The sequence below is a fragment of the Medicago truncatula genome, chromosome 7, assembly GCF_003473485.1.
Source record: "Medicago truncatula cultivar Jemalong A17 chromosome 7, MtrunA17r5.0-ANR, whole genome shotgun sequence".
Classification (NCBI taxonomy): Eukaryota; Viridiplantae; Streptophyta; class Magnoliopsida; order Fabales; family Fabaceae; genus Medicago; species Medicago truncatula.
Genome location: NC_053048.1, coordinates 9,033,709 through 9,056,891, shown reverse-complemented (window position 1 = coordinate 9,056,891; position 23,183 = coordinate 9,033,709). Strand labels below are relative to the sequence as shown.

The window sequence follows — 23,183 nt, the reverse complement described above, 5'->3', positions numbered from 1 at the left end:
CTAAACGAATCCTAGAAACCGGTAATCTAAACAAATGAACAATGAACAGCACTCTCCATTTAGCAATCAGTGGAAGAGAGATATATAACTAATTAGTGCAAGGATCGGATCAATAACAGAAAGTAAACTAACATTAAACTATATTAGATAATATGTTTCATAATTTTTGCAAATTTCACACACATAAAGCAGAAAATAATAACTAGCTAGTCAATCTGGAGAATGGGCTTTACCACACTCTTCAACTTATTCAAACAATTCACGAACACCGCTGTCTCCTTCTCTTTGATTGAATCAAGTATATCTTTTGCCTTTGAACATTCCAAATTGATCTTCATTTTTTCTTCAGGACAAAGCTTTGCACTTCTATCAATATTCTTCAAAGCCTTGTTTATCTTGTAAACATAATCATCCAAAGCATTCACTGCATTAACTTTCTTCTGGTACTCTTCATCTTCGGCCTTGTACTTCTCGGCTTCTCGAATCATTCGCATAATCTGCTCAGGTGACAATCTCCGCGTATTATTTGCTATAGTAATCTCTTTCTTATTTCCAGTACATTCTTCCTCAGCAGATACAATTAAGATACCATCAGCATCTATGTCAAAACAAACATTCAAAGAATGGCCTCGAGGATTAGAAGGGTTGCAATCAAGATAAAACAAACCCAACAAGTTGTTATCACTAGCCCTTGTCCTTTCACCCTCACAAACCTTAATCGGGATAGAGGATTGGTTGTCTTCACTTTTTTCAAAATCTTCTGTCTTCTTTACAGGAATGGTAGTGTTCTTAGGAATCACAACACTCATCAGATCTCCATTTATTAATATTCCAAGTGAAAGTGGTGTAACATCTAATATCACCAAGTTTGGAGAAACACCCTTACACAACAATGCAGCCTGGACTGCTGCTCCATAAGCAACAGCCTCATCAGCGTTGATGCTCTTACACAGTTCCTTCGCCTTAAAAATGTCCTGTAATAGTTGCTGCACCTTTGGAATCCTAGAGGAGCCACCAACAAGGACAACATCATCTATATTGCTCTTATCCATATTTGAATCTTTAAGACACGTATTCACCGTCTCCACACACTTCATAAAGAGGTCCATATTGAGTTCCTCAAACCTCGCACGAGTTATCAATGAACAAAAATCGAAGTTTTCAAATAAACCATCTACCTCAATTGTGGTATCAACTGCAAATGAGAGTGTTCTTTTTGCTCTTTCGCAAGAGGTTCTTAACCTTCTAAGACTCTTAGCGTTCCCGCTAATGTCTACCTTGTTCTTCCTCTTGATTTCCTCTACAAAATATTCCACCATTCTGTTATCAAAGTCCTCTCCTCCAAGGTGTGTGTCTCCGGCAGTGGCTTTAACTTCAAAGACTTCACCTTTAATTTTGAGTATAGACACGTCGAATGTACCACCACCAAGATCAAATACGAAAATGTTTCTCTCTTTAACACAGTTACCTCTCTTTTGAAGTCCATACGCAAAAGCTGCAGCAGTTGGTTCATTGATTATCCGAATTACATTAAGGCCGGCAATGGCACCAGCATCTTTGGTGGATTTACGCTGAGAATCATTGAAATAAGCGGGCACAGTAATGACTGCATTCTTGACAGATGATTCCAGATATGCCTCAGCAATCTCTCGCATCTTTGTCAGGACCATAGACGATATTTCCTCAGGAAAAAGTTGCTTTTGTTCACCCTTGTATTTCACAACAATCATGGGTTTGTCATCACGACCAGCAATTACCTTAAAGGGCCACATATTTAGATCATTCTGAATTATTGGATCACTATAATTCCTTCCAATCAACCTTTTTACATCTGCAAATAAATAAAAATAGCGGTAACATATATTTTGTTTTCTTCAGCTAAAAGTTACGAAGCACTTGCACTTTACATCAAAGGCATGTGCAATAATTAACACATGTCAATGTCCAGTCCAATACAAACATGACACCGAGGCATGAAGCAACGTTAAAATACTTAATGTATACGTGTAAGTGTCGGTGCCATGTCATTTGCATGTGCTCTATAGGCCAAAAACGCAGCAGAGAAATAATACTAACTAAAGTAGTTTATAATCCAGGCAGGAGTAAAAGAGGATAAGTTACCAAAGACAGTATTGGATGGGTTAGAGGAAGCCTGGTTTTTGGCAGCATCACCAATCAACCTTTGTGCGTCAGTGAAAGCAACACAAGAAGGTGTGATTCTGTTCCCTTGCTCATTGTGGATGATCTCAGCCCGATTAATTTGACTATCCCAAACTGCTACACATGAATATGTTGTGCCAAGGTCGATTCCAATTGCAGGTCCCTCGTATTTTTTGGCCATTTCCTTTTTCAAGGGAATGAAGTATATCGTTGAAAGGGTTTAAATTCCTACACTTAGGAAGAGTGAGAGACACGTAAAATAATGAGAAAACAACAACAACAGCATAAAAATCAGATGCAGTTTTCAGCTTCAGATGCGGAAAATGAAACAATAGAACAACATCGGCAGCAGAAAGATAGCGGCATACGGAAAACAACAACAGATTACAAATAACCAAATTCCCACCTAAATGGATATGTTCATAGCATTGTAGTTGCAATTTTCCCTTATAATATTTTTTATACTTGAAAAATTTCAAAGGTTAAATAAGTTTTTCATCCTTAAAAAGTTATCAAGTTTTTTGTCCCATAAAAAAATTAAGTGGCATGTTTTTATCCCTATAAATTTCCCAGCATAGTGTTTTATTTACAGTTTTCTTTTCAAAAGTGGCATGTTTTTATCCTTAAATGTTTAAATTTTCTGAATAATATTTATAGACATGTTTAAAACAACATAACAAGTTTCTTTACAAAAATTTAGAATTTTTCAAAATGAATCAAATATGTTTAAAGTTCAAAAGTTTAAGATAAAAGTATCGAAAATTTCAACCCTGATCAAATTTTGAGCTCTTTTTTCGGATGAATTTTTTATAACGTTTTAAACATATTGAAACAAAAAACATTCAAAAACAAGCATTGACTTATCAACTGTGACTAAAATTGTGTGCAAAAAATAAAAATTTGTAAAGAAGAAAATCAAAATTTGGTAATTTTTTTAGAGACAAAACACTTATTTAACCCTGTTCAAAATCTAAGTTGAAAGAAATAGAAACCCTAAGTTGAAGAGAAACTCAAAAGAAAACGAGCAAATAAAAAAGAGAAAAGACATTAATTGAAGAGACAATAGAGAAAAAAGAAAAAGAAAAAAGAGAAGTAATCTGTAAATTGCAAAGAAATAGGTTCTTGCTGAGAGAGTTACCTGCGTGAAGAGAAGAGTTGACGTGGAGTAAGGTTTATGAAGTCTTGTTTGTTGAAAGAGTGAGAAAGTATGAAGGGCTGAAAAGACGGCGGAAACGTTTAGGTTCTACTGCTAAAAGCTGATATATGTATTTTTTGAAGTATGTTACTACTAATTTAATAAGGGTTTTACTATAAGAATGTATTTTAAGAAACGCACGAAAAGAAAGTTTGATGAATATATAAGTTAATGGACCCTAATAACGTTTTTTAAGAAACCCACGAAAAAAAAGTTTGACGATGTATAAGTTAAAGGGTTAAATATGTTTTTTATCCTTATAAATATGTCAATTTTTTGTTTTAATCCATCTAAAATTTTCTTCAACTTTCAGTTCCTAAAAAATTTTCCATATTCAATTTTGGTCCCTACTTTAAAGTAAACTCATATGTAGGATTCAATTTTGTTTATTTTTTACAATATTCTTCACATTTATGCAAAATCTCATTAAATAATATAAAAATTAACTTAAAAATAAGGACAAAAAATTGTGATTGAAAATTTTATAGAGACTAAAAATAAAAATTGATATATTTATAGGGATAAAAAATAAATTTAACCCTAAGTTAAATATATGTAAAAGTCATAACTACACAATTTTCAAGGTAAAACTTACTAAATTTTAGATGCTTAAACAATGTCGTAAGAACACTAATATTTTGTATCTAATAAAGCGTCTTGCTAACAATTGTCATTTCTATTTTACACTTATTTTCAAGTATCACTTATTAGCATTTTTCTATAATAAAACTGATCATTTTAATTATTTGATAATTGAACAATATTTTATCCTTTTGTGTATTTTTCCTATAAACTTTCATTCATTATTTCTATGTTTACGATTTGAATTTTCGTAAAAAAATACAAATAAATTTTTTTTTTACCTGTAATAAGTCACTTCCCAATTTCAAACATCCAAAGTAGAGCTGTTAAAACGGACTATCCGGTCCATTTGGGGTCGGCCCTAAAGGACTTCGTGTTTTACCTATAATAGGTCACTTCCCAATTTCAAACATCCAAAGTAGAGCTGTTAAAATGGTTTATTTTTTACAATATTCTTCATATTTATGCATAAAACATTTCAAACATCCAGCTGTTAAAAATACTACCCGAGAACTAGACCCTACACGGCAACGGACTAAACTGGCCGGCCCCTGTTAAAAATTACTTTTTAAAAAAATAAATAAAAAGGTACTATAAGATACTCCTATAACTAATATTTTTAATATGTTTAAATAATGTTTAACACAAAAAAATTGTAAACATTTTCGTACAAACGTCGTAAACTAAAACGTAGAATAAAGTATAAATAAATTACATACGTTATGGTTATAGATATTTATATATTCGATCTTTAAAATTATAAGTAACGATATTAGTTAATATAATTTTATATTACTTTTATATTTGTTTGTAAATTCATTGAATTTTCACTTTTATTTTTTTTACTTTGATAATCAACTAAGTAAAGAATTATTTAAAAAATATATATAATATATAGGATTTTTTTTTGTTATGCGAGGTAACGGGTTACCCGCGGCCCGTTCGGGCTAGCCCTAACGGGTACCAGGCTTTTCAATCTCGGGCTAAAAATCCCTATAAAAATTCGGGCTTAAAATTTAAGGCCCAAACCCTATAATTAATTAGGTTAAACGTGTTTGCCCATACGAACCAGCCCGTTTTAACAACTGTAATCCAAAGAATTAGGAACAAAGAAAATAACATAAAAATAACTTCTCAGTAATAATCTTATACCTCTAACAATGAAAATAAACTATCTCTCTATGAGCTTAACTCGCGTTAGGTTCATTCCATAATATATGTAGGGGTTAGTGTTTGATTCTCGGACGTTCCATTTATTCACCTTAAAATGGTGAATTTCTAGTCACTAGACTATTTGACCAAAAAAACTATGAAACTTAATTACTACTAATAATACTACTTTTTCTTATTCTAATTATTCCGAACATACTACTCTCTCCATCTGTAGCACTTTTGAAAGAATAATGAAAACAAAATTGGACATATATATATATATATATATATATATATATATATATATATATATATATATTCATATCGTATTTATTACATTTTTATTTGAATTTATTCTTATCTATTTGTTATATGTGTTATTGGTATATATTGAAAATTAAGAGTAATTTATTATTAAAAAAAAGTTAAGCGTAATTTTGAAAAGAGAAAAAGTCAGTCATAAAAAACAAAAACATGTTATTTTCTTTATATATAGTACAAATTAACTTATAGAGTATAGAAATAATTTTATTTAATAATAAAGTTAGTTAATTATTCCCATATCTTTGATATTTATTGTAACTTGCACTTGTTTTTTTTATATTTTAGATGCTTCTTGTTTGGCTAAATAATATGATGCATAATATTTTACATGTTGATTTAAAAGAATTAGATCATATTTTAATTATATTGTGATATTTTTTGTTATTTATTATCTTTTTGTTGTGAAAATGTGGGTAATTAATGGACGTGTGAGCTTAAGCAAATATATGCAAGGTCCAGAGTTCAAACTCCGGCTACCACAAAAAAAAAAAACCCATAAGATTTGGAGATGGGCAACAAACGAATTGTTTAGAAACACGGGTATGGGGATGATACTATAGTACCCTGCCCAAAAGGGGACTAAAAAAACTCAAGAAACTTATAATAGGGGGATGAAAATAATGGGTTTAGAAACGGGGAATTAAAATAATAGTGTCTTGCTTTTTGCATGCCTTGTGCAAGGCGTTTCATCTGCAATTTTAGGCCCCGCTTGGATAAACAACTTATATAGATGTTTATAGCATTAGAGCTTACAACATAAGTTCTTATACTTGATAAGCTATTTATGTTTGGATATGTACACTGAAAAGTACTTAAATAAATTGAAGTGTTTGGATGTGACATTACATAAGCAATTATCAAAATTTTAAATATTTTAATTTAACAAAAAAATCAAACAATCGAACCACAATTATCAAATTTTTTTTTGATAAAATTAATCAAGATGTAAAAAACAATATTATAATATATTAATTATAATTATATATATAGTATAATCAATATTCGTCCTTAAAAAAATATCAATATTCATATAAGACAAAATTAACATTAAAGATGTAAATAAATAGTCTAAACATCATCATACACAAATATAATAATATATGATAAGCTTTCTTTTTAAAAAAATTATAATAATATAAATATAATAGTAAGAAATAATCATGTATGTAAAAGTTTAATAGTCTTACACCATTGTTGAAAAATCTTTATAAATAATAGTTAAAAACAAAAATAAAATAAAATAGATATCAGTGTACAGTTTGTTACCAAAAAAAGACAAGTTAAGTTTGTCTTTTTTATTCAGTTCAATTTGTTACGTAACAAAAAAATAATAAAATTCTTCCTTAAAAAAATAATAAAAATCTTATTTACGTGTTGTACTTTAGTAAGATAAGTATAGCAATTTTGTTACTCACGCAAAGATAACTAACAAAAAAAAAAATATGTTTTGAAAAAGTTGATCCAGAGAGAATCGAAGGGGATTACATAAATTCATAAGCTCTTTGTTAAGCCGGAGGGTAAGTTGAAAATTTAGGCTTATTAAAATATGGCATAAGCAGCTTATGAAACTATGATAAACTATTTTTATTTATTTACCCGAACACCTTTAAAAAGGCTTATGGGAGTAGATCAACCCACATAACCTCAAAATAAACAAATCCAAACGGGGCTGATATATATCATTTTAGCTTGTGCAAAAATAAAAATAAATAATAATAGGGTTTAAACCATATTTTTATTTTCTGTATTAAAGAAAGTGTTTCCTTTACTTGATCAAAAAATAGAAAGGGTTTCCTTCCGAGCTAAGAAAGGGTTTCCTTCCGAGTGTATGAGTACAGAACTATAATAAACCCTAAGAGACTAACCCAACAAATTTTTCTTTTCATTCAAGCTTCCTTTGTTTACTTGAAGGATCATGGCAAGAAAACACGATGGACATGCTGTGGGAATAGACCTTGGAACAACCTATTCTTGTGTTGGTGTTTGGTTGGAAGAAAAGAACAGAGTTGAGATTATTCACAATGATGAAGGCAATAAAATCACACCTTCCTTCGTTGCTTTTACCGATGATCAAAGGTTGGTTGGTGGTGCTGCTAAGGATCAGGCTGCCATCAACCCACAAAACACTGTCTTTGGTATATTTCTAAACCTATTCTGCAAACTTTTATTATTTAATGTTATTTTCGCAAAGTTTTAGAGTTTGATTACTTTGTGATTCATTATATTGCGTAAAATTACAGTTTAATCATTGTTGTCAAAATCGCGACTTAAGTCCCAAAATCTAGGATTTTGCAACTTTACTTAACTTCAACGACTCAAATCCATAGTAGAATCTTAAAAACCACAAAATTCTATCAAAATCATACAAAATCTTGAAATCCGTTCAAATTTGCAGGATTATAGAGTAGTTTGTTCATTTTTTTATACGTGTCAATTTTTGACCCGATTTGTACCCATGATCCGGTTCTATAAATACCAAAAAGACCAAGTTTTTTCATTCATTCACTTAACATTAAGAATATTTTCTTTAAGTATTTTGTATAGGTTGTTTAGGTATTTGACATCACTTTAACTCATTTATGTATATGTATTTTGTGGACTTTGAATTTAAGATATTTATGACTATGCAATTTATAACATATATTTAGCATTATTTTTGTTTTGGTAGAATCCTCGGTTTTGATTGCGATTTTACGATTTATGATTTTACTATCCTGTATCGATTCTACAAAATTCCTTGAGTAAAACTCTCTGATTGTGATTGCGTTTTTATGAGTCCCAATTTTACTATTCCCTTTCAACCTAAAGTGAAGTCCCGATTTTTATAACAATGAGTTTAATGCATAGTTCGAAATTCTCGTTGAAGTAGTGGTTGCCACTGAGCAGCTAACTTTGATATTGTGTCAAAAGATATACGGAAATATGTTTGAAATTGCGGCGGCGATGCCGCAGCAGAGACTTTTATAATCATGATATTGTGGCCTCATTTAATGGTTTCAGACTGCAACTTAGAACTGTGGTAAAATGCGGAGGATGCAACCTCCATCAAATTTGTTATACCTGTAGTTAGTATCAATAACATCAAAAATCCTAATTTTCGAACTTATATCACATTTGCAAACATTAATTTATATTAATGCTTATATCTATGTTAGCAGAACAAATGAATGACGAGAGTGTTAACACTTAACAATTTGAGTTATATTTTCAGATGCCAAGAGGTTAATTGGTAGGAAGTTTAGTGATCCTGTTGTTCAAAAGGATATCATGTTCTGGCCATTCAAGGTTATTTCTGGTCTTAATGACAAGCCTATGATTGCTGTTAAGTACAAGGGTCAAGAGAAGAACCTATGTGCTGAGGAAATATCATCTATTATCCTTGCAAATATGAAGAAGATTGCAGAGGCTTATTTGAAATCACCTGTAAAAAATGCAGTTGTCACCGTGCCTGCTTATTTCAATGATTCTCAGCGAAAAGCCACCATGAATGCTGGTGCCATTGCTGGCCTTAATGTTATGAGGATAATCAATGACCCCACTGCTGCAGCTATTGCATATGGCCTTGACAACAAAGGTAGGTGTGATGGTGAACGAAATATTTTTGTGTTTGATCTTGGTGGTGGGACTTTTGATGTGTCTCTCCTCACAATTAAAGGTGATGTCTTTGAAGTTAAAGCCACTGCTGGAAATACTCACCTTGGTGGAGAGGACTTTGATAACAGAATGTGTTGGAACAAAATGTGTTTCACAATGAACCTTATTAAGTTTTGATGATAACAAGGTATTAAAAATTGTCAATTGGTTATTACTAATAATTGTTCAAGTGTACAGGACCAAAGGCTACTCAAGTTATTTCAATAGGTCTTGGAAGAACAATGGAAAGAAAAAGAAATTCTGAGCATCTGAAGAAAACTGCTCCTGAAGCTGAAGTGCTTCTGAAGAGATGACGTCATCAGAAGCAGAAGGTCATCAGAAGCAAAAGTTTTCATCAGAAGCAATATCTTCACCAGAAGCTACGTTTGATCCTTTAATCAAACTGAAGATTCAAAGTAGCTGATTCTCAATTCAGTCCTATCAAAGAAGAACGAAGAATTGAAAGGGAGGTATCAACGGATATATGGATAGCACTGAGCACTTGTCTCTCATTAATAGAGTTGACAAAGTACAAGTGTACAACCACTACCTCCACTACTCTGTTTTCTGTCTACGCTACAAGACAAAACAACAGCCATGCCTGCAGAATTTGTACACTCAAGATGGGAATGAATTTGAAGCTTATTCTTCAAAGGACTACACCCAAATCAGGCAAAGGATCACTGGTGGATAATCAAAGGATTTCAAACGACTCTTTAGACGTGCTGATTATCTCAACGTCTCTTTCACGCCTCTATATAAAGGAGTGAAGACTTGAAGATTGAAGATAGAGATACATAAGTTCAAAAGCGCCAAAACTCTGTCAATTTGATTCTACAAAGCACACTGAATTTCTGCACTGATTTGATACATCTTAGAAATTCAAAGTCTAGAGTCTTTTCTGTATTGTATTGTGAACACCACTGATTGTATATCAAGTGTTCAATTCAAACTCAATTCTCTGTATTTTTGTTTGATTAGAAGTCTCTTGCCTGCGTGCTTGAGCATTAGAAGTCTCTTGCTTAGTGCTTGAGCATTGGAAGACTCTTGCGTGTGTGCTTGAGAATTTTTTGTGAAGTCTCATACTTAGAAAGTATTGAGCAGTTGTAATCTTTGTGATTATAGTGAAATCTCCTTGGAAGTGCAAGGGGGACTGGACTACTTCCGTGTTGTGGAAGGAACCAGGATAACTGCTTGTGTCTTTGTCTTTCTTTTCTCTGCTCTGTTCTTTTCCGCTGCAATCTGACTCTGATCATTTCATCAGAAGCAATCAAACTGCTTCTGAAGTTTTATCAGAAGAAGTATTTTTTAAGAGAAAAAGAAAACACAATTCAACCCCCCCCCCCTTCTTGTGTTTTTCACCTTCAATTGGTATCAGAGCCTGCTCTGTTATCACAGCACTTAACCGTGTTACAGTTCAAGATCTATTAGAAAAACATGTATGGAGATGAGGAATCAGTTACTACAAAATACACAAGTGTCAAGCATGACTATGATACTGCTGACAAGAAAACAGACTCTGGAAAAGCTCCAAAGTTTAATGGAGATCCAGAAGAGTTTTCATGGTGGAAAACTAATATGTACAGCTTTATCATGAGATTGGATGAAGAGTTATGGGACATACTGGAAGATGGAGTTGATGATCTGGATTTGGATGAAGAAGGAGCTGCTATAGACAGAAGAATACATACTCCTGCTCAGAAGAAGCTTTATAAGAAACACCACAAGATAAGAGGAATCATTGTGGCTTCTATACCTCGCACCGAATACATGAAAATGAGTGACAAATCTACTGCGAAGGCTATGTTTGCTTCTCTATGTGCAAACTTTGAAGGCAGCAAGAAAGTAAAAGAGGCTAAAGCTTTGATGCTAGTTCATCAGTATGAACTTTTCAGAATGAAGGATGATGAGAGTATAGAAGAAATGTACTCAAGATTTCAAACTTTAGTTTCTGGATTGCAAATACTGAAGAAAAGCTATGTTGCTTCTGATCATGTTAGTAAGATTTTGAGAAGCTTACCTTCAAGATGGAGACCCAAAGTAACTGCTATTGAGGAAGCTAAGGATCTAAATACTTTAAGTGTTGAAGATCTTGTTAGCTCACTCAAAGTGCATGAAATGAGTTTAAATGAGCATGAAACCTCTAAGAAGAGTAAATCCATTGCTTTACCATCTAAAGGAAAGATCTCAAAATCTTCCAAAGCCTACAAAGCCAGTGAATCTGAAGAAGAATCACCTGATGGAGATTCTGATGAAGATCAATCTGTAAAAATGGCTATGCTGTCCAACAAGCTTGAGTATCTGGCAAGGAAGCAGAAGAAATTTTTGAGCAAGAGAGGTAGCTACAAGAACTCCAAGAATGAAGATCAGAAGGGATGCTTCAATTGTAAGAAGCCTGGTCATTTCATTGCTGATTGCCCTGATCTTCAGAAGGAGAAGTTTAAAGGCAAATCCAAGAAATCAAGCTTCAACTCCAGTAAATTCAGAAAGCAAATCAAAAAGAGCTTGATGGCGACCTGGGAAGATTTGGATAGTGAATCTGGTTCTGATAAAGAAGAAGCTGATGATGATGCTAAGGCAGCCGTGGGGTTAGTGGCAACAGTATCATCAGAAGCAGTATCAGAAGCTGAATCAGATTCAGAAGATGAAAATGAGGTATATTCCAAAATCCCTAGACAAGAACTTGTTGATTCTCTAAAAGAACTTTTATCACTGTTTGAACACAGAACCAATGAGTTGACAGATTTAAAAGAAAAATATGTTGATTTGATGAAACAACAAAAGTCAACTCTATTGGAACTGAAAGCTTCTGAAGAAGAACTCAAAGGGTTTAACCTCATATCAACAACATATGAAGATAGACTCAAGAGTCTTTGTCAGAAGCTACAAGAAAAATGTGATAAAGGTTCAGGCAATAAACATGAGATTGCCTTGGATGATTTTATTATGGCTGGAATAGACAGAAGCAAAGTTGCTTCTATGATCTACAGCACATACAAGAACAAAGGCAAAGGGATTGGATATTCTGAGGAGAAATCCAAAGAATACAGTCTCAAGAGCTACTGTGATTGTATCAAGGATGGATTGAAATCCACCTTTGTGCCTGAAGGTACAAATGCTATAACTGCTGTTCAGTCAAAACCTGAAGCTTCTGGTTCACAGGCTAAGATCACATCAAAGCCAGAAAACCTTAAGATCAAGGTAATGACAAAATCTGATCCTAAGAGTCAAAAGATTAAAATTCTGAAAAGATCAGAACCTGTTCATCAGAATCTGATTAAACCAGAATCTAAAATCCCAAAACAAAAGGATCAGAAGAACAAAGCAGCTACTGCTTCTGAGAAAACAATACCAAAAGGTGTCAAACCTAAAGTATTGAATGATCAGAAGCCACTCAGCATTCACCCTAAGGTACAAGGGAGGAAAAGTAAAACCTCCAAAATTAACCCAAAAGGACCCATGAAGATATGGGTACCTAAATCTGAATTGGCCAAAAATGCAGGTGTGCTTAAGGGCAAGAGAGAAACAAAGGTCATGGTACCTAGACAGCGGATGTTCAAGGCACATGACTGGAGAGAAAGCTTTGTTCCTTACCCTTACAATGAAAGATGGAGGAGAAGTGAAGTTTGGTGGCAACCAAACTGGAAAGATCATTGGTACAGGTACTATTGGTAATTCCTCCATCTCAATTAATAATGTGTGGCTAGTAGATGGTCTGAAGCATAACCTATTGAGCATTAGTCAATTTTGTGACAATGGGTATGATGTAACGTTCAGTAAGACCAACTGCACACTAGTCAACAAGGATGACAAATCCATTACATTCAAGGGAAAGAGAGTTGAGAATGTCTATAAAATAAATTTCTCTGATCTGGCTGATCAGAAGGTAGTTTGCCTTCTGTCAATGAATGATAAAAAATGGGTATGGCATAAAAGGTTGGGACATGCTAATTGGAGATTAATTTCTAAAATTAGCAAGTTACAACTGGTCAAAGGATTGCCTAACATTGATTATCATTCAGATGCACTTTGTGGTGCATGTCAGAAAGGGAAAATTGTGAAAAGTTCTTTCAAATCTAAAGACATTGTATCAACCTCCAGACCCTTAGAATTACTCCATATTGATCTTTTTGGTCCAGTTAACACTGCATCTTTATATGGAAGTAAATATGGATTAGTCATTGTTGATGATTACAGCAGATGGACTTGGGTAAAATTCATTAAAAGTAAAGACTATGCATGTGAAGTGTTTAGCAGCTTCTGCACTCAAATACAATCTGAAAAAGAATTGAAAATTTTGAAAGTCAGAAGTGATTATGGTGGAGAATTTGAAAATGAGCCATTTGAACTTTTTTGTGAAAAACATGGGATTCTCCATGAGTTTTCCTCTCCTAGAACTCCACAACAAAATGGGGTTGTAGAGAGAAAGAACAGAACATTACAAGAAATGGCCAGAACCATGATCCATGAAAACAACTTAGCTAAACATTTTTGGGCAGAAGCAGTCAATACTTCATGTTATATTCAAAATAGGATCTATATCAGACCTATGTTGGAGAAAACAACATATGAACTCTTTAAAGGAAGAAGACCCAATATCTCTTACTTTCATCAGTTTGGATGTACTTGTTACATCTTAAACACTAAAGACTATCTGAAGAAATTTGATGCCAAGGCTCAAAGAGGAATCTTTTTAGGTTACTCTGAAAGGTCAAAGGCATACAGAGTGTATAATTCAGAAACACAATGTGTTGAAGAATCTATGCATGTAAAATTTGATGATAGAGAGCCTGGAAGTAAAACTTCAGAGCAAAGTGAAAGTAATGCAGGTACAACTGATTCTGAAGATGCATCAGAATCTGATCAACCTTCTGATTCTGAAAAGTATACAGAAGTTGAATCTAGTCCAGAAGCTGAGTATAATTCAGAAGCAGAACCTAGCCCAAAAGTACAGAATGAAAGTGCTTCTGAGGACTTTCAAGATAACACTCAGCAGGTTATTCAACCTAAATTCAAGCACAAATCTTCACATCCTGAGGAGCTAATCATTGGAAGCAAAGATAGTCCTAGAAGAACAAGATCACATTTTAGACAAGAAGAGTCATTAATAGGACTGCTTTCAATAATTGAGCCTAAAACTGTTGAAGAAGCTCTCTCAGATGATGGATGGATATTAGCTATGCAAGAAGAGCTAAATCAATTTCAAAGGAATGATGTGTGGGATCTGGTATCCATACCCTTTCAGAAGAACATTATTGGAACAAAATGGGTATTCAGAAACAAGCTGAATGAACAAGGAGAAGTAACCAGAAACAAAGCCAGACTTTGTTGCTCAAGGCTACAGTCAACAAGAAGGCATTGATTACACTGAAACATTTGCTCCAGTTGCAAGATTGGAAGCAATCAGGTTACTTCTATCCTACGCAATTAATCATGGCATAATATTATATCAAATGGATGTCAAAAGTGCCTTTCTTAATGGTGTCATTGAAGAAGAAGTGTATGTTAAACAACCTCCTGGGTTTGAGGATCTTAAGCATCCTGACCATGTTTATAAACTTAAGAAATCACTATATGGCTTGAAACAAGCTCCCAGAGCTTGGTATGATAGACTAAGTAATTTCTTAATTAAAAATGATTTTGAAAGAGGACAAGTTGACACAACACTCTTCAGAAGGACTCTTAAGAAAGATATTTTGATTGTGCAAATATATGTTGATGATATAATATTTGGTTCTACTAATGCATCTCTTTGCAAATAATTTTCTAAGTTAATGCAGGATGAATTTGAAATGAGTATGATGGGAGAATTGAAATTCTTTCTTGGAATTCAAATCAACCAAAGTAAAGAAGGAGTATATGTTCATCAAACAAAATATACAAAGGAGCTTCTGAAGAAGTTCAAGCTAGAAGATTGTAAAGTGATGAACACTCCAATGCATCCAACCTGCACCTTAAGCAAAGAAGATACTGGAACAGTAGTAGACCAGAAGCTATACAGAGGTATGATTGGTTCTCTGTTATACCTCACTGCATCTAGACCTGCTATTTTATTCAGTGTATGCTTGTGTGCAAGATTTCAATCAGATCCTAGAGAATCTCATTTAACTGCAGTTAAGAGAATCTTCAGGTATCTGAAAGGAACAACTAATCTTGGACTCCTGTATAGGAAATCCCTAGATTATAAGTTGATTGGATTCTGTGATGCTGATTATGCTGGTGATAGGATTGAAAGAAAATCAACCAGTGGAAATTGTCAATTCCTGGGAGAGAATCTGATATCCTGGGCAAGCAAAAGACAAGCAACTATTGCTATGTCTACAGCAGAAGCAGAATACATTTCAGCTGCAAGTTGTTGCACACAACTACTTTGGATGAAACATCAGTTGGAAGACTATCAGATTAATGCTAACAGTATTCCCATTTATTGTGATAATACTGCTGCTATTTGTTTGTCAAAGAATCCAATTCTACATTCAAGAGCCAAGCATATTGAAATCAAACACCATTTTATCAGAGACTATGTTCAAAAAGGGATTTTAGATATACAATTCATTGATATTGAACATCAATGGGCTGATATATTTACAAAACCTTTATCTGTTGAAAGATTTGATTTTATTAAGAAAAATTTGAACATGCATTTTGTGTCTGATTGAAAAATTGCTTGCCTCTGAATAAGAAGTTTGGTTCTGAAGTTTATTCAGAAGCATTTGGTTCATCAGAAGCTCTTAACTGAGGTTCTGAGGAAAATGTGCTTCTGAAGATGACGTCAGCACTAAAACTTCAGAAGTGTTATTCTTTGCTTCTGAATAGCATGGTTAGTGGGAACGTTGGTAGTTACTTTATGTAACAGCTGTCCCATTACCCAAAAGGTAGTTTTCTGAAGAGTCTCTGACGTGGTCTATTTGTATTGGAGTATAACAAAAAAAGGGCAATGATGTTTTATTCGCTTTTTAACATACTTACACGCGCCCCCAATTTGTCATTAATGCTGTGTTTGTTTGTCCCTTCTGAATTGCAAACGTTTTATTAAAAACACTAAGTCAATTCACACACTACTCACTTCACAACAAACACTTTCTATTTTCTTCTCAACCCTCTGCGAAAGTAAGCGCATTCACTCATCCTCTCAAAACACCTTAGAACCCTAAAACTACTTCAAATCTATGGCATCTTCAAGTTCTGCTGGTGGTTCTTCATCAAATATGGATATAGATACTCCAGCATATGAAATCAAAGGAAGAACTATGTCTATTGAGGAATGGGAGTTAATCATTCAAGCGGAAAATCCAGTGGATTTCGCTTCTCTAACTCACCATGGGTGCGACTTGGTAAGATTCTACAAGAAGCAGAAGATGATGGGTTACTTCAGTCTTCTCAATGGTCCAACTTATGAAGTTCTGGTCAGACAATTCTGGGTAAGGGCTTCAGTCTTTGACATTGAAGCTGCTAGACAGGAAGAAGCTCAACTGATTCTGGTTGATCCTACTCTAAAGGGAAAAACCAGAGAAGAAATGGGTCTACTCTCCTTCACCGGCACAGAGATTAGATCAAATGTCATGGGTATTCCTGTAACCATAAATGAGCAGATTATTGCTCAAGCCATGGGAAGGGATACTTCTGGCAAATACTTTGGAGAAGAAATTCCTAATCCAAGAACCAGCTCTTGGAAGGAAATTGTCAATGAGACCATCTATGGGTCTAAGGTTGCTCAACCTTACAGCACTTTGAGCATTGAGAAGAAAATGCTGCTGAAGATCCAGAATGAAAACATCTTTCCCAAAGGTGGAGGAAGTGATCAACCCTCTCTTGGTCACAAAGTCTTTCTGCATCACACCATCACTTAGGAAACAACGATGAATGTTCCAAAGTACATGTTCAAATACATGATCAAGGAACTAAAGAAGAGTCAAATGGAAAACAGAAAGTTTGTTCCTTATGGAAGACTACTCTCTGTAATCTTTCAAGAAGGAGGACTTCTAAGTGCCTTGAAGGATGTGGGCATCTATGATAACCAGAAGCTGGGAGCAGTAACTGGGAAGATAATCAATGCATCAACTCTTGTAAAGATGAAACTGATTCCAGCAAATGCTCACAAGAAACTAGATTTTGATATGCGTGAATCAGATGCAATATCTGATCTAGTCACTCATCACATCCCCATCTGCAAGAAGGATCCCCTGGATGTGCAGAGAGCCTACATCTTGGACTTCTACAAAACCTACAATCTGAAGATCAGCTTGAAAGATGTCCCTGAAGAAATGTATGGTGGTGATCTGCCTGTGGCCAAAGGCAGAAAATCTAAGAAGAAGCAGATCACCAAGGAAGAATACCTTGCTGAAGATGCTACTGAGGAGGGTGCTCAGAAGCATAAGAAAGCCAAGAAGGAAAAATCTGCTATGTCCACCATTCTTGAGGAAGTGGAGGATTTGGATGATGTCCCTCTTATCACAAAAAGGACAAGGAATGCTCAAGAAACAGCAGAACAGCCTGCTTCTGAACAAACAGGTTCTGAGCAAGCTGCTTCTGAAGAGCCTCTAAGTCCCAAGAAGAAAAGAGAAGCTGCTCTTAAGACCATCAAAAGGAAGAGATCTTCAAGGAATCTGAAGACAGCTGAAGGACGAAGGGAAGAAATGTTGGAAGAATTGGAAGAAAACTGGGATGAAGACTCAAGCCCCAAGAAGGCAAAAAGGACTATAACTTCAGAGCCTATAGTCATGCCCAGTTTTGAAATGACTGAAGAATTAAAGCAGTATGCTAAGGAGTACTCTGCATCCAAGATAGCAGAGAAGAAAAGGTTGAAGGAAGTGTTTGAGAAAGAAAGGGATGAGCGTCTCAAGGCTGCATGGTATGTGCCTACTCCTGACATTGCTGCTTTAGCGTCTGAGTTAGAGCAAGAAACTGTTCAGTATGGAGCAACTCTGCTTTCTCAAGCCTTGAAGAATAAGCAAGCTTCAGGAGCAACTTCATCAGAACCAGTTTCAAAAGCTCCAGAAGCAGTTCATCCAGAAGCTCAATCTTCAAGTAATTCATCCAAACCTGACATCTATACTCAGATTCCATCTCTACCCTCTTCACCCTCTTCATCATCAACAGAATCACATGACCAACCCCTTAGCCAACACATAGACAAGCTTCTAAAAACCAAACCTACCAAACTAACAGAATTTGGAACACTTGACTATGAGAGCACTCAAATAGAATTTTCCAAAAATAGGATTAAACTGTGTGAGAAATTCAATTTGCCTACTACTCATCCACTATATCCAGATATTCCAGAACCTGTTAGTATACAACAACCTGAACCTACCCAAACAAACTCACCAAATAATCAAACTCCACAAAGAGCCTCTGAAGTAGTTTCAGAAGCAACTACTTCAGAAATCCCCCAACAACAAGAATCCTCAACCATTCACAATTTAGAAAAACACTTAGGTGGTGAAATGCAACCTACACCTACAAAGGCCTCTAAGACAGTCCCTGGAAAGACTGTGTTAGAAAACCAACAAACTGTTCCTGAACAAGATGCTTCTGAACAAGTTGCTTCTGACCATCAATCAACAGAACCAGAACATCAACCAAAACCACCAATAATTGACCTAACTTCTTCTGACCAACAAACAGCCTCTGACCAACCCTCCATATCTCATACAACTCAATCTGAACCTTCAACCATCCCTGACTATATCCTTGAATCTGAGTATATAGATGAACAGTTAATCAAGCTTAGTGATGAGATTCAGACACTGATTCTTCGCAGAACAGTTCCTGTACCTCCTATTCACTATCTTGATCAATGGATGGATCTGAAAAAGAGTTTTGATGACCTGCTGGATAAGCTAAGTTCTAAGTGTGTCTCATCTCACTCTGCCATGCTGCAAAAGGTGTTGGATGATATGCATGAAGCAGCTAGAGTGAAAGAGCTGAATTACGTGCCTCTGCTGGACATCACTCCTTTCTATCCAGAAGAAGAGTACATCTCAAGGGCAACAAGAATTCATGCTGGGTACAAAATAAGAATGAGGGAAAAGGATGAGCTACTCAAAAAGAAGGATGAGCAAATCAAGTATCTATTGGAACAGATGTACAAGCAAACCCAACCTTAGTTGCATTTTTTTTGCTTGTTTTAATTTTTGTTCTAAGTACTTTAGTTGCACTGCATTTGTATCTCAACTTTTCTATATATATATATATTATCATTGTTTCTGAATCTTGTGCTTTTTCACCTTCAATATGTTTTACAAGCTTTAACTCTGATGATATTTAATGCTGCTTGCTCTGAAATACTATTTTTAAAGGTTATATGTTTATTCTTTTGTTTTTGTTTTGCTCTGATACTCTTTCTTTTGTTTCTATTCTTTTTGTTGATGACAAAAGGGGGAGTAAATGTATAGTATTTTTAAGGCACTGAGCCCCACTACAACCACTTCTAAATTTCTTTTAAATACTTCTGATTTGATTTTATGAGTATTTTATTGAAATTTAATTAATAAGAATAGAACTTAGGGGGAGCTTACAAACCTCACCTTAAAGATCTATTAGACTCAGGGGGAGCTTACAAACCTCTATCCCAGTGGTCAACTTATTAATTAGATCAACAACAATTGAACATTTTAAATACTATTGTTTGTCATCATCAAAAAGGGGGAGATTGTTGGAACAAAATGTGTTTCACAATGAACCTTATTATGTTTTGATGATAACAAGGTATTAAAAATTGTCAATTGGTTATTACTAATAATTGTTCAAGTGTACAGGACCAAAGGCTACTCAAGTTATTTCAATAGGTCTTGGAAGAACAATGGAAAGAAAAAGAAATTCTGAGCATCTGAAGAAAACTGCTCCTGAAGCTGAAGTGCTTCTGAAGAGATGACGTCATCAGAAGCAGAAGGTCATCAGAAGCAAAAGTTTTCATCAGAAGCAATATCTTCACCAGAAGCTACGTTTGATCCTTTAATCAAACTGAAGATTCAAAGTAGCTGATTCTCAATTCAGTCTTATCAAAGAAGAACGAAGAATTGAAAGGGAGGTATCAACGGATATATGGATAGCACTGAGCACTTGTCTCTCATTAATAGAGTTGACAAAGTACAAGTGTACAACCACTACCTCCACTACTCTGTTTTCTGTCTACGCTACAAGACAAAACAACAGCCATGCCTGCAGAATTTGTACACTCAAGATGGGAATGAATTTGAAGCTTATTCTTCAAAGGACTACACCCAAATCAGGCAAAGGATCACTGGTGGATAATCAAAGGATTTCAAACGACTCTTTAGACGTGCTGATTATCTCAACGTCTCTTTCACGCCTCTATATAAAGGAGTGAAGACTTGAAGATTGCAGATAGAGATACATAAGTTCAAAAGCGCCAAAACTCTGTCAATTTGATTCTACAAAGCACACTGAATTTCTGCACTGATTTGATACATCTTAGAAATTCAAAGTCTAGAGTCTTTTCTGTATTGTATTGTGAACACCACTGATTGTATATCAAGTGTTCAATTCAAACTCAATTCTCTGTATTTTTGTTTGATTAGAAGTCTCTTGCCTGCGTGATTGAGCATTAGAAGTCTCTTGCTTAGTGCTTGAGCATTGGAAGACTCTTGCGTGTGTGCTTGAGAATTTTTTGTGAAGTCTCATACTTAGAAAGTATTGAGCAGTTGTAATCTTTGTGATTATAGTGAAATCTCCTTGGAAGTGCAAGGGGGACTGGACTACTTCCGTGTTGTGGAAGGAACCAGGATAACTGCTTGTGTCTTTGTCTTTCTTTTCTCTGCTCTGTTCTTTTCCGCTGCAATCTGACTCTGATCATTTCATCAGAAGCAATCAAACTGCTTCTGAAGTTTTATCAGAAGAAGTATTTTTTAAGAGAAAAAGAAAACACAATTCAACCCCCCCCCCCCCCCCCACTTCTTATGTTTTTCACCTTCAGAATGTTGAACTACTTTGTTGAGGATTTTAAGAGGAAGAACAATGTGGATATTACTAGGAACCCAAGATCGTTGAGGCGGTTGAAAACTGCATGCGAAAAGGCGAAACGGATGCTTTCATTCAAATTGGTCACTACTATTGAGATTGATTATTTATGTGAGGGCATCGATTTCTCTTCATCAATCACTCGTGTTAAGTTTGAGGAAATCAATATGGACCTTTTTAACGAGTGTATAAAGACTGTTGAGAGTTGTTTTAATGATTCTAAGATAGAGAAGAGTAGTGTAGATGATATTGTTCTTGTCGGTGGCTCGTCTAGGATTCCTAAAGTGCAGGAACTATTGAGTGACTTTTTCGATGGGAAGGATTTGTGCAAGAACATCAATCCTGATGAGGCTGTTGCTAGTGGGGCAGCAGTTCAGGCTGCTTTGTTGGGTACTACAGACTTTAAGAATGTTCCAAACTTGGCGCTGCGAGATGTTACCCCTCTGTCACTTGGTATCTTAGTCAAAGGAGATATTATGAGTGTGGTGATTCCTAGGAATACTTCTGTACCTGTCAAAACGACACAACGATTAAGTTTTATGAGGGTGAGAGATCAAGAGCTAGTGACAACAATCTGCTTGGATTTTTTTATCTTTCGTGCACTCCTGGTGCTCCTTGTGACCATCCCTTGGAGGTATGCTTCACCATCGACGATAATGGTATCCTTACTGTATCTGCGAAGGAAAAATCTACTGGCAATACAAATGAAATAACGATAACCAATGACAAAGAAAGGTTATCGGCTGATGAAATTAAAAAACTGATTCAAGAAGCAGAGGAGTACCGCGCTGAAGATGAAAAATTCCTAAGGAAGGCCAAGGTAATGAATGAATTAGATGACTGCATTTACAAGTTGAGGAATGCTCTAAAGAATAAGGATGTTGCTTTAAAGCTATCATCTCAAAAAGTTGAAAATATCAACAATGCAATTACTGTGGCTACAAATTTGCTTGATAGGAATAACCAGCAGAGTGAAGTAGAAGTTCTCGAAGATCATCTGAAGGAGCTCAAAAGTATGTTGGAAGACCTTGTATTTAAGACTAAGCTAGTTTCCTTTTTCAGCAATTAGTTTTTTAAGTGTTGCCTTTCTTTTGTATGTTATGAATGGAAACCTTTTATTTTGTGATAATTATCTATTATATCTGCTAGTATTTTATGATGATTAACTATTTTTAGCTTTTCAATTAATTTAGGTTTTATTTGATTAGTGTACAAGTTTCCTTGATGGAAGGAGTAACTCTTAATTGGCCATTGAATTGTTTGTTTGTTATGCTCACAAAGTCATTGTTATGTTTTATAGGATGAATAATTTTTAGCCCCGTATGAACCAAATGTTTAGATTCGGCCCTGTTCATATCTTGTCTTTATCCTATCGTGACCATCAAATAAACCCTTAGCGTTTGGTGAAATTCGAGTAGCTTATAGATATGAAAAAAAAAATTAAAGAATATTTAATAAATAATAAATTGATAGGGAAAAGAGAGATCGAAGGTGTTTTAAGAAGAAAGGGTTTGAGAAATATGGAAGAAAATTGGATGAATCATATTTTATTAAATTTCTTATTATTCAAGTAACTATACATTGTGTGTTTATAATATAAACTTTATATACTTTTTGTTTTTGTCGAGGGTCATGGTTTGCTTCTCGGACCTTGCATATATTATGCATTGTCCTTACCAACTGAGCTAAGCTCACAAAGACATAAACTTTATATACTACTCCCTTCGTTCCTTTTTAAGTGTATTTTTAGGAGGAATTCGTTCATATTTAAGTGTCTTTTGGTATTTTAGGGGTACGATTTTTCAATTATACCCTTGTCAATTACTCTTATTTTTTTAATAAAACTAATTATTGTTATCTATTTGAAAAACTAAATGTTTTTTTTTTAAAACAAAATTTGTTTCTTGTTATCTTCAAATTTAAACAAAATTTTGTTACAAATAAGGGTTTTAAGAAAAGTTAAATTCTATAAATAAGATGAGTGCACAAAAAAATAGTATTTTGTTGGAGAAAAAGATAATAACTGACAATTGTTTGTTACGAGAGAAAGATAATATATTAATTTATTAGAAAGATAAAGTGTGTGCAAAAAAAAGAGGAATTTATTGGTGGATTAAAATGAAGGTATAATAAAAAGCAAATGTGCTAAAATACA

General features: G+C 34.5%; 1 protein-coding gene and 1 pseudogene across 1 annotated transcript; one reads left to right on the top strand and one right to left on the bottom strand.

Annotated features, from left to right (window-relative positions):
- Nucleotides 1-206: 206 nt before the first annotated feature.
- On the bottom strand, nt 207-2,356 carry LOC11443351 (heat shock 70 kDa protein 4). Its single transcript, XM_003621957.4, has 2 exons — nt 2,122-2,356; nt 207-1,831 (listed from the first exon to the last, which is right to left on the bottom strand). The coding sequence occupies exons 1-2, from the start codon at nt 2,339-2,341 to the stop codon at nt 207-209; spliced, it is 1,845 nt and encodes a 614-aa protein (XP_003622005.2). The 5' UTR covers nt 2,342-2,356.
- Nucleotides 2,357-7,318: 4,962 nt separating this feature from the next.
- Nucleotides 7,319-22,097, top strand: LOC11443350 (heat shock 70 kDa protein 4-like; annotated as a pseudogene).
- The last annotated feature ends 1,086 nt before the right edge of the window (nt 22,098-23,183 follow it).

Coding starts and splice junctions, on each gene's coding strand:
- LOC11443351 (XM_003621957.4), bottom strand. CDS start 2,341: ATGGCCAAAAAATACGAGGGACCTGCAATTGGAATCGACCTTGGCACA. Junction 1,832..2,121: donor CCCATCCAATACTGTCTTTG/GTAACTTATCCT, acceptor ATTTATTTGCAG/ATGTAAAAAGGTTGATTGGA.